The 12,863-nt window shown below is 28.2% G+C and overlaps 2 protein-coding genes across 2 annotated transcripts; both read left to right on the top strand.

Annotated features, from left to right (window-relative positions):
* The first annotated feature begins 2,344 nt into the window (after positions 1 to 2,344).
* Positions 2,345 to 3,359, top strand: LOC128292616 (uncharacterized). The gene is made up of 2 exons (XM_053027477.1): positions 2,345 to 2,615; positions 2,860 to 3,359. Exons 1-2 carry the CDS (start codon positions 2,345 to 2,347, stop codon positions 3,357 to 3,359), a joined length of 771 nt encoding a protein of 256 aa, XP_052883437.1.
* Positions 3,360 to 6,279: 2,920 nt separating this feature from the next.
* On the top strand, positions 6,280 to 7,059 carry LOC128292615 (secreted RxLR effector protein 161-like). Its single transcript, XM_053027476.1, has one exon. The coding sequence runs from the start codon at positions 6,280 to 6,282 to the stop codon at positions 7,057 to 7,059; it is 780 nt and encodes a 259-aa protein (XP_052883436.1).
* The last annotated feature ends 5,804 nt before the right edge of the window (positions 7,060 to 12,863 follow it).

The following is a 12,863-nucleotide window of genomic DNA, read 5'->3' as shown; positions in this document are numbered from 1 at the left end:
TATTATCTTTACATAATTTTATATCTATTAGTAAAGTTACATAAAATAAAATTTTTAAAGTTTTTATAACTTTTAAATAGTTTTTATAACGTTGATATATAATTTTTATAATTTTTAATTTTTATTAAAAATAAAAGTTAAAATTGAAATTAATTTGTTAGCTCAATCAAAGAAAAAAAATTGTTAACGAAAGAGTTAATTGATTTTTTTGCTTAACAACAATAATTTATATGTGCAACTTAAGTTGAAATACCGACTAAATAAGACTTATTTGTCAATTTTTTTTAATTAGGCCTAAAGCTGTTTTTAATTTCATTTAAGAAAATAAGTCATTTTTAGAGAGAGAAAGTGAAAATACGTCCAGTTGAAAGTGTTTTTCCTTTTAAGTTGTTATTTTTGACCTTTTTAATACAATCAATTTCTTTAATTGGATAGTTAAGTGATGGTAGTTTTGGCTTTGAGTCTTAAGCTTGATTCATCTTTCACTTACATTTATATTTTTTATTTCATATTATTTTAATAATATATTTATTAATTAAAAATAAAAATTGAAACAATATGAAATAAAAATTCTAATTATGTTTAGAAAAGGAAATTGAACATGGATCTTAAGGATAAAATTATTATTATTTAACTATTTAACTAAGGAAGCTAATATATTAAAATATTCATTTAAAAAAATAATAACTTAAAATAATATGAAATAAAAATATAAATGTGAGTGAATGAAGAATCAAATTTGAGACTCAAAGCCAAAACCATTGCCATTTAACTATCCAACTCGTATTAAAAAAGTAAACAATTATAGTATACTCAACGCACACTTTCTAAAAATAACAGATTTCACTAAATAAAATTAAAAAATTTAATCTGACATACCTAATTAATTTTTTCAAACCTATAAATCATTATTTATATGAAGTACTATTTTGAGAAAATAAAATAGAAAAAGAAAAGTTCTGAACCTGTTGAACATGATGTGACGTTTAGCATACTTTTTAATTTAAAATATAATTTTTAAAAATATGAGAAAAAAAACGTATTTTTTTTTTTGTAGATCATACGTCGTATTTTGTCTTTTTTCCGCCAAATAGTAAACCGATCCTCAGACATGTCGTGTTGACTTAAAAGAAGAATATTTACTCTTCTAAATAATCTTAAATTTTTAAATATATTCTTTTCCTAGGTGTATATTTCTAGAAAAAAATCAAAATAACGTGGCAATCTTGACAGAAAAAGTAAGGTTACATCATAGATGAATTTCCTACTTTGATTGTTTAAAAAAATCCGAAAAGTAGTTTTTGTATTTTATAATTGTTACGAGTTTAGTTTTTATTTTAATTTGATTTTAATTTTTATATTTTTAAATTTTAAAATTTCAGTTCTAATTTAAACTATAGCAATTAAATTAATTTTGTTAAACTTAATTATTAATTTTGTACTATACGCACTATTGTAGATTTAGTCAATATTATTTAATTGAGTCATTCAAAGTATATATTGAATTTTAAAATTTTAGTCTTGGCATAACGACAATAGTTAATTCATTAATTGAGTTTTGGTGTGTAATGTGTGAAAATGATAAATTTATATGTCATTACACATATGATATAATATGTTTGACGATCAAATTTTGAAAATAAACTGTAATCATTTCAGTAAGAACTAAAATTTTAAATTTTCTATTTTTCATTTTATTTTTATTATCTCGAAAAATAGAAAATAGTGAAGAAAACATGATTAGAGATTTAAAAAAAAGAAAACAAAAAAAAATATATGTGAAAACTAGAGAACTAAAAAAATATGTTTTCATTGTTTTCAACAAAAATGTTTTGGAAAAATAGAAAAACTTGAAAACTGTTATGAAATATTTATGTGGATGTCATTATCAACCCCATAAGTTATAAAACCCTTCCTCTACCCCATAAGTTATGAGACTTTTCCTATACCCCATTAGTATGGGAGATAAAAGGTCATGACTCTTTACATGCCCTATAATAATTAGAGAGTTACTTTTAACCCCTATTATATAGGGCTCATGTACTCATGAAAAATATATATAAAAAAAGAAGATACACTTTCTCTTCTACATTCTCTTTACACTCTTTCTTCTATCACATTTTAGTTTATTCTTTCTTTATTATTTCACAACACGTTATCAGCACGAGTCTCTAATATAAGAAATCAATGCCAACAAATTTTTCCTTAAAGATTGCCGAAGGACGCTTAGGTGAAGTAAGGGTAACAAGTTGATCTATTTCATTTACATATGCGTTATTTCATTTGCATATTAACATGCTTTATTTTACATTATTGACTTGTATATTTTGTCTTATAGTTTATAATGTCAAATCTTACAAAACTAGAATTTGTGGCTCTAGACATCACTGGAAATAACTATTTATCATGGGTACTAGATGCTGAAATTCACTTAGATGCAAAGGGTCTTGGTGAGACTATTAAGGAGGGAAATGAAGAAAGTACACAATATAAGGCCAATGCCATGATTTTCCTTCGCCATCACCTCCATGAAGGTCTAAAGACCGAATATTTGACTGTTAAGGACCCTCAAATTCTTTGGGCCAATCTAAAGGAAAGATATGACCACCGAAAGCGTGATTTTGCCTAAAGCTCGTTATGAGTGGTGAATTTAAGATTGCAAGACTTTAAGTCATTAGTGATTATAACTTCGGCCATGTTCGAATCACTTCACAATTGAATTATGTGGAGAAAAGATTACTGATGCAGAAATGTTAGAAAAAACATACTCAACTTTCCATGCAAATAATGTTGTCCTGCAGACACAATATCGTGAAAAAGGCTTCTAGAAATATTCTGAATTAATTTCTTATCTCCTAGTGGCGGAGCAAAACAACGAGCTGCTAATGAAAAACCATGAATTACACCTAACTGGCTCTGCTCCATTCCCTGAAGCGAATGTGAGTTTACACAATGGGCAAGAATTAAAAGAAACACACCATGCAAATAGTAGTGTATGTGGTCGTGGTCGTGGCCGAGGGCGTGGCCGCGGACATAGATATGGATATGGTCGAGGTGGTCGTTTTAAAAATTCACATTCCTACCAGAAGTGGGATCGAAAAAATGGTAACAAGGAAGAGAAAGAAAAAGGTGAAAATATGACTAATGTATGCTATCGTTGTAGAGGAAAAGGACATTGGTCTCGTGTGTGTCGCACACAAAAGCATCTAGTTGATCTTTATCAACAGTCCATAAAACAGAAGGGAAAGAAAGTAGAAACCAATCTTGTGTATAAAGATGGCGAAGGTGATTTTGATGATGGCAATGCAATCCACTTAGAAGTGGCTGATTTTCTTTCTACCCCTGAAGGAAATTATTAAGGCCACAAATTTCGATAAATAATAAAATAAACCTCTATTACTCTATGTTTCATTTAGCAACTTTAATAATGATGTTATAACCTTTACTAGTGCTATGTTTTATGTGATAATTTTGTTTGATAGACTTTTTAGTAATTTGAACTTTGAATACCTGTTTTCACTATTATGTGTGACATTTTGTGGTTATTTTGTTTCTTTGAAGAACATTATCTTGCAAAGGCAATCAGCTATGAATAGTGAAAATATATGTCTAGCAGACAGTGCAACTACTCACACCATATTGAAAGATAAGAGATATTTTTCTTATTTAATAATGAAAGAAGAAAGTGTGAGCACTATATCTGGTAGTACAACTATTATAGAAGGCTTCGGAAGAGCAATTATTTTATTACCAAGGGGAACAAAAATTGAAATTATTAATGCATTATACTCCCCTAAGTCTCAAAGAAATTTATTGAGTTTTAAAGATATTCGCCAAAATGGATATCATATTGAGACTTTAAACGAAGGAAATTGTGGATTCCTTCAAATTACGAGTATTGCTCAAGGCAATAAACAAATTGTTGAGAAATTGCCTGCATTCTTTACTGGTTTGTACTACACAAAGATCAGTTCTATAGAAACACGTGCTATAGTAAACCAAAAGTTTACTAATGACTTTGTTCTTTGGCATGACCAGTTAGGCCATCCCGGTTCAATAATGATGTGAAAAATAATTGAAAATTCATGTGGACATTCATTGAAGAGCCAACAAATTCTTCAAAATATTACATGTGCTGCATGTTCACTGGGGAAATTAATAATCCGACCATCACCAGCTAAGATAAATAATGAACCACTTACTTTTCTTGAGTGAATTCAAGGGGATATATGTGGGCCTATACATCCCCCATGTGGACCATTTAGGTACTTTATGGTTTTAATCGATGCATCGAGTAGATGGTCTCATGTATCTTTGTTATCAACTCGCAACCTGGCGTTTGCAAGATTGCTTGCTCAACTAATTCGATTACAAGCCCATTTCCTAGATTTTCCTATTAAGACCATCCGTCTTGATAATACTGGTGAATTTACTTCTCAGTCTTTTAATAACTATTGCATGTCCATTGGAATAAGTGTTGAGCATCCTGTAGCTCATGTTCACACACAAAATGGTCTAGCAGAATCTTTAATAAAACGACTTCAATTGATAGCAAGGCCATTATTTATGAAGTCAAAACTCCTAATCACTGCTTGGGGGCATGCAATTTTACATGCAACTGCATTAATTCGCATCAGGCCAACAAGTTATCATAAAGTCTCCGCCTTACAAATAGTTCATGGTCGGGAACCAAATATTTCCCATCTAAGAACATTTGGATGTGCCGTATATGTTCCAATTGCTCCACCACATAGAACTAAGATGGGACCTCAAAGAAGGTTGGGTATAAATGTTGGATTTGAATCCCTATCCATAATTAAATATCTAGAACCATCTACAGGGAATCAATTTACGGCTTGTTTTGCAGATTGTCATTTTGACGAGTCAATTTTTCCAACATTAGGGGGAGAAATCAAACAGCTGGATAAGAAAATTAGTTGGAAAGAGTTTTCATTAGCTCATCTTGATCCTCGAACTAAGTAATGTGATTTAGAAGTTCAAAGATTATTCATTTACAAAGTTTAGCTAATGAATTGCCAGACGCATTTTCTGACCCAAAGAAAGTGACTAAGTCATATATACCAGCTGTGAATGCTCTAATAAAACTTGATGTCCCAGAAGGACAAAATCCAGTTGCTACTGAGTCTAATACATGCCTGAAGCGTGGTAGACCAATTGGTTCCAAAGATAAGAATCCTCGAAAAAAGAAATGAGCAAAGATTAATGATGGTGAAATCAAAGAAAAAATGATTATACCGGGATCTCCTAAAGAGACTATAGACATGACTGAAAGAATAGTTTCAGAAGAAAATCAGGTACCTGACAATGAAGAGATCTCTTTTGATTATGTCATGTCCGGTATAAAATGGAACCGAAATCAAATCGACGTCGATGATATTTTTGCATGCAATGTAACACTAGATGTTATAAATAATAAAGAGGATTATAAACCAAAATCGATTGAGGAATGTAAACAAATAGATGATTGGACAAAATGGAAAGAATCAATTGAAAATGAATTGAAATCGCTAGCGAAAAGGGAAGTGTTTGGACCTGTAGTCCGTATACCTACAGGTGTGAAACCAGTAGGATATAAATGGGTTTCTGTGCGTAAAAGAAATGAAAAGAGTGAAATTGTAAGGTATAAAGCATGTTTAGTTGCACAAGGATTCTCACAAAGACCTGGAATTGATTATGAAGATACATTCTCCTGTGGTGGATGCAACTACATTTAGATTTTTGATAAGTCTGGATATAAGAGAAGGGCTTGATTTACGCCTAATAGATGTAGTAACAGCTTATTTGTATGGCCCACTGAATACTAACATTTATATAAAACTCCCTGAAGGATTTAAACTTCCTGAAGCAGTGAGTTCAGGTTCTAGAGAACATTATTCGATCAAATTGCACAAATCCCTTTATGGATTGAAACAACCCGGACGCATATGGTATAATCGCCTAAGCGAGTATTTGTTGAAAGAAGGATACAAGAATGATCCAATTTGCCCATTCATTTTCATTAAGAAGTTTGGATCTGGATATGTAATTATTGCAGTATATGTTGATGATTTGAATATCATTGGAACTCCTGAAGAGATCTAAAAGACTGTTGAGTGCTTGAAGAAAGAATTTGAAATGAAAGACCTTGGAAGAACGAAATTTTGTTTGGGGTTACAAATTGAGCACCTAAAAGAAGGAATCCTTATGCATCAATCAACGTATATTGAAAAGGTGCTAAAGAGATTTTATATGGATAAGGCATATCTAATAACTACCCCGATGGTTGTAAGATCACTTGATCTAAATAAAGACATTTTCCGTCCTCGGGAAGATAGTGAAGATTTTATTGGTCCTGAAGTGTCATACCTCAGTGCATTTGGGGCATTAATGTATCTTGCTAGCCATACCCGACCTGATATATCTTTTTCTGTAAATTTGCTAGCAAGATTTAGCTCATGCCCAACTCGGAGACATTGGACTGGAGTAAAACAGATATTTCGTTATCTCCAAGGCACAAAGAATATGGGTCTATTTTTCCCTAATAAATCCAAGACAGAGTTGATTGGTTTTGTAGATGCAGGATTTATGTCAGATCCTTATAATGAAAAATCACAAACTGGATATGTTTTTACATATGGAGGTACTGCAATCTCTTGGCGCTCAATGAAGCAAACAATTGCAGCAACCACGTCTAATCATGCAGAAATCTTAGCAATCCATGAATCAAATCGTGAATGTGTATGGCTAAGATCTATGATCCAGCATATAAGGAATAATTGTGGTTTGTCATCTGGAAAGGAAGCTACAACTGTCTTGTTTGAAGACAATACAACATGCATTTATCAGCTCGATAGTGGATACATCAAAGGTGACAGAACAAAACACATTGCACCAAAATTCTTCTTCACTCATGACCTCCAGAAGATTAAAGAGATAAAAGTTAAGCAGATCAGTTCAAGTGAGAATTTAGCAGATTTATTCACTAAGGCGCTTCCTACATCAGTGTTTCAGAAGCTTGTTTACTACATTGGAATCTGTCACCTTCGAGATCTCAAGTGATGTAGCCATTAGGGGGAGTTAATACGCGCTGAACTCTTTTTCCCTTAACCTTGGTTTTATCCCACTGGGTTTTCCAGGTAAGGTTTTTAATAAGGCAACATATCAAGCGTATAATTATGTACTCTTTTTCCTTCACTAAGTTTTTGTCCTACTAGGTTTTTCTTAGTAAGGTTTTAACGAAACATAATTAGATAATGAACATCCAAGAGGGAGTCTTATGAAATATTTATATGGATGTCATTATCAACCCCATAAGTTATAAAACCCTTCCTATACCCCATAAGTTATGAGACTTTTCCTATACTCCATTAATATGGGAGATAAAAGGTCATGACTCTTTACATGCCCTATAATAATTAGGGAGTTACTTTTAACCTCTATTATATGGGGCTCATGTACTCATGAAAAATATATAAAAAAAAAGACACACTTTCTATTCTACATTCTCTTTACACTCTTTCTTCTATCACATTTTAGTTTATTCTTTCTTTATTATTTCACAACAAAATAAGAGTTTTTTTAATTTCATTTTATGTGGTCTTTTAGAAGCAATTTTTATTTTTATAACTTTTAAATTTTTTATTTTACTAATGTATTTTAAATAATTATACTTTAATTTAATTAATTAATTAATTATTTTTCATTTTATTTTGAAAACAGAAAATAAAATTATTTTCAGTATTGAAAATAAATTTCTATTTTCATTTTCAAATATATATTTCAATTTTAAAACAAAAGTTAAAAATTATTTGTAAAATGAAAATGAAAAATAGAAAATGTAATCGCACCCTAAAATGCTTCTTTTGAGATTTTCTATATTGAATATTTTATCAGATTTTAATTAAATACAGATTTGAGTTAAAGTGAAACTTTTAAAATGAGAAACTTGTCGTTAATAAGTTCATATCGATTCTCTTCTTTCATTAGCACATAAAACAGTAGCATATTATTAATGGACGACACAAATTACGAAAATAAAAAAAAATTAAAAATCAAATTATCTTTAACCGATAAGTGGAGCTCAGTGACTGCAAACCAAATTTGATCAAACCGACGACTTCTCTATACATGAAAATGGAAACAACATAGAAAAGAAAGACGAAACCGCGTGGAAGGAAAAAATATGTAGTTAATTTTATCTTTTAATTATGGAATCAGGTTGTTGGGGTTTTAATTTCATATTTGACCTTTTATCTTTTTAGAAAGTGTTATTATTAATAATAGATATATTAATTTCAATAAAAATATTTATTTATTTATTTATTTATAAAATTTTAAACCATATTTTTATTTTTAAAATATTCCAATTGGATTTTCAAATCCAAAGTGTTGTTTCAATTTAAGTTGTCGTAGTTTAATTGTTTTTTTTTTTTCACGTTCAAAGAAGGATACTAAACTTTATTATGCAACCAAATTGGTGACATATGTCACTGTCACCAACTCTTTCCCACACGCTTTTTTCATTTTTCCTTTAAAAGTAAAATAAGGTTTTTGTTTTCACTTCTTCAAGATAATAAAAATAAATAAAATATAATAGCTCATAAAACACTTGAAATATTTCCTTTTTTACTTTCCTTCATATATTTCCTTTTCCTCTTGTGTATAAATAAATACAAAGAAAACAAGTAATACTACATTTTTATATTAGTATTATAAATTTCTTATTAAATGTTAATTTAAATTATTTTACTCCATTATCATTTGGTATTTGGGTTTGACAGATTTTATCAATGCAATACCTGTGTTTTTTTGGCTAATACATGTATTTAAATTTTAGAGTTAATTTATTGAAAGTTAATTGAAAAAAAATTATTAATATTTTTTGTTTTCTTCATGAATTTATATAAAGGACAAGGAGAAAATAATTTTTTAATAAAATTATTTGTTTATAATATAACTACTAACTTTCTTATTTTTATTATAATAAATTAAAGAAGGTAAAGGAAAATATTGGGAAAAAAAGAGGAGAATCTGCCCCAATCTTTCATGTAATTAACAAAACAAACCACATTAGATCCAAGTTATCATTAATGCTAAAGCTCACATCTAAGGCAGAAGAAGGATATGATTGGCATGATTGTTTTGGTACATTTTGAAATTTAGGAATGAATTAGAATTTAATCATAGTTTGAAGACGTTTTGTGAAATTATCCCTTATTTTTTTCAACCATTGTATAAGGTGTCATATATCTAAATTTTATGTGGATTTTAACACTGAAGTGATTATGTTGTATTTGTATATTCATGTTTTGCCCAAAGACATTTCAACCTTTAAATTGTTATTTTATAGTTATTTTGTTAGTAATTTATGATGATTAAGCTATATAAATTGTTAGTGTTTAGTTTAGTGTTTTGTAATTTTTATTAATGTAAATTTTTATAATGTAATTTTATTTTTATTTGACAATTTTTATTTATAGGAGTTACCAGTGATGCCTACCAGATAAACACCACCTATCCCATACCACATTCGTAAATATATACGGATCATGTACTGAATTGGGAAAAAATAATACAAGTGGTGACATATATGAGAAAGGTGCCACCAATAAAATAATATTTAAAAAATAAAAAATAATTATAAAAAATGTAGTGGCACCTATGAGAAAAGCTCCACCCAAAAATATACTATTTCGTAATTAATTTCATTGACAACCCATTTAGAAATGAATTTTTATATATTATTTATGTAAATTAACCATAATGTTAATTTAAAATTAAAATAAAAATGGGTAAAACAACATGTAGCAATAATAATAGTTTGTAATAAATAGGAAATATATTGAAACTAAATTAATAAACATATATAATAATAGTGGTTAAAAATAATTGTTGAAATTTAACTTTCTTTTCAAACAAATGCATAAAATATTTTTCACTTGTACCAAATAAATAACAAATAGATAAAAAAAAGAAACAGTTTTAAAAGTGATTACTTCACATGGTTAAAATTTATAGAAAAGTTAAAACTAATAATATCATAATACCATATTATCTCATTGTCAATTAATATAATCTCCGATAACTCTCCCATGTCATTATTGTTCCAATACAATTCAATATTACCTTTTCAAGAACCATGACTTTTATTCTTCATTATTATTATTATTATTATTATTATTATTATTATATAATTCTAACTTTATTACCGATAATTTGTCTTAGATGCTACTTAATTCAATATTTCTATTTATCGAATATTATTTATAAAGCTAAATATAAATATTAATTGGTATATAACTCTAATACTAAATAAGTAATAATTAAGATACTTAAAGTTTTATTCAAGTAATAATTATTTTTACCTCAATAAACACATTTTAAAAATTAACACAACTTTTTACGTCAAAATTTAACTAATAATTAAAAATATCACCATTCTTATTCATATTTCATTCTTAAAGTTCTATTTAAATAATAACTCTTTATTAAAATTAACACAACTTTTTAAATTAATAATTTTAAATTAAATTATAATATTTTAAAATTAATTTAATAATATATTGGAAAACAATTAATATTCTCGTCAGTTTAAAAATTTTGTCAAACTCAGAACTTATATATATCTAGATTTATTATATTTTTATAAATTTTCGATTTTATGTAATTTTCCAATTCAATTAAGATGGAATTAATAAAAGAAATAAAAATATTTAAATATATTGAGTCCTGACCGAAAAGAAGAATAGTATAGAGTCCAAGTCAACCATGATATTTATTAAGTTGGAAAATAATAGCATGTATGATACCGTGGAGTTTCACGCTACACGCAAAACATGCTGGGGTACGGAAACTGATTTGGGTGTTCTGCTCTTTTGTCAAATTTCGTTAATCAAACTACGCGTCATGTTTGAACTAACGTCGCTTCTATTTAAACGATATCATAATTTGAATACAGTTTAAGGTTTTATTATAATTAGAGCTGTAATTGATATGTGAAATTTTTAGATTTCATAAGTAGGCTTTTAATATTGTAAAATTAGTGAAAATGTCGTTTTTTTTTTCTAAATTTTTACATTATTTAGGGAAATAAATAATTCTTAAAGTTAGAACTTAGAAGCTGACATGGCAAAAAATGAGTTCTATAAAAAAAAGGTTTTTTAAAAAACGTTTTATACTAAACACATTTTCTATCATTAGGTTCTAGGTTCTAATGAAAGTTGCTTTAAGCATTTTTTTTTACTTTAAAATTTTTAATTAAGTAACATGCTATTTTCAAGTTTTTACTTAATAAATATTGTAAGACCCAAATTTTGCCCGGGACCCAATAAAACCAAACCCGAATTAAACCTAGCCTATTATCCAGTTACAAGCCCAAACCCAATTTTGGCCCAACCTAATCCCAACCCAAACACAAAAAATAAATAAATAAATAAATAAATAAAAACCTTGGCCACCTACTCCACCACCTTTGTTGGCCACCCACCTTGGCCACCAACTCCACCACCCTTGGCCACCTAAACCACCCCAACCACTCCACTTGTAAATTTTGGTTATAAAAGACATTCAAGACTTTGTTTTTAGGGGGGTGGGTTTTTGGTTTTTTGGAGAAGGATTGTTCTTTGTTTTGCAGGAGGTGTTTTTTTGTTTTTTTGGAGGTGTTTTTTTGTTTTTTTAGAAAGAAGGTTATTTTTGTTTCTTGGAAAGGCTAGTTTTTGGAGATTAATCAAAGATCAAAGCAAAAGAGGTTTCTTTTCTCATCTTTAGTTCTTTGTTTGTTTATTGTTTTCCTTTCAATTTTATTTTGTTTTTTTATACGAAAGTAAAAATAAAAGTAAGAAGCTTACCTATATTTTCATTACCGAAAAAGGTTTTTTTTGAGGTCCGGCATTGGTGTACGGTGGTCTCGAGAATATGCCCGTGAAGGGTCCATGACTGAAACAAAGCGGACCAACAACGGATTTAGAAAAGAGGAGAAAGAGAGTTGAGAGCTTTGTTTTATTATTTTATTATTTTTACTATTATTTATATTATTATTATTATTTCTCATGTATATATTATTATTTATATTATTATTATATTATATATGCCCTCTCCATATTTATTTATATTATTACTATCATTATTGTTACTTTTATTATTTTTTATTTCTAGCTACTATTATTATATATATATGTATTATTGTTTGTATTATTATTATTATTATCACCCTATTATTATTACTTTACTTTTGTATTCTAATATATTATTAATATTACTCATATTTTCATTATTTTTGCTATCACTATTACTATTATATATTAGTGTATATTTTATGTATATATATATATTTATATATAGTATTATTTTTATTACTTTAATTTAATATTTTATTATATTTGCTTTTTGTATTTCTATATTTATTATTATTATTATATAGTAGTGTGTATTTCTATTATATATATATATATTTATATATAGTATTATTGTTTACTTTACTTTAATATTATTCTTATTATCATTATATCCAACCCAATAATAATTCTTTCATAAAGTAATATTCCAGTATTTGGTAATTGAGACAATCGTGCCCTAACTTATTAGGTTTCGATTTTCTCCTTTAACCTAAATAACGGAATACTCTTTTAAATCGCGACATGAGTTTTGAAAATGCTTATTCTCGGAGATACGAGGTGTTGTGCCCTAACTTACTGGGTATGGCATTTTGTTACCTCGAAATAAGATTTTTGCAAGTAAAGGCAATATTCGGTGTTTGGGAATTCGAGGAAGCGTGCCTAACTTACTGGGTTTCGATTTTCCTCGTTCACCTTAACTAACTGAATAACCTTTTGAAATACACGAATTTTTATATAAAATGCAAGCTC

Source organism: Gossypium arboreum, chromosome 5 (assembly GCF_025698485.1).
Source record: "Gossypium arboreum isolate Shixiya-1 chromosome 5, ASM2569848v2, whole genome shotgun sequence".
Lineage (NCBI taxonomy): Eukaryota > Viridiplantae > Streptophyta > Magnoliopsida > Malvales > Malvaceae > Gossypium > Gossypium arboreum.
Note: the sequence above shows the minus strand (reverse complement) of the source record. Positions and strands in the feature narration are given on the sequence as shown.

Coding starts and splice junctions, on each gene's coding strand:
- LOC128292616 (XM_053027477.1), top strand. CDS start 2,345: ATGTCAAATCTTACAAAACTAGAATTTGTGGCTCTAGACATCACTGGA. Junction 2,616..2,859: donor AAGATATGACCACCGAAAGC/GTGATTTTGCCT, acceptor CTTATCTCCTAG/TGGCGGAGCAAAACAACGAG.
- LOC128292615 (XM_053027476.1), top strand. CDS start 6,280: ATGGTTGTAAGATCACTTGATCTAAATAAAGACATTTTCCGTCCTCGG.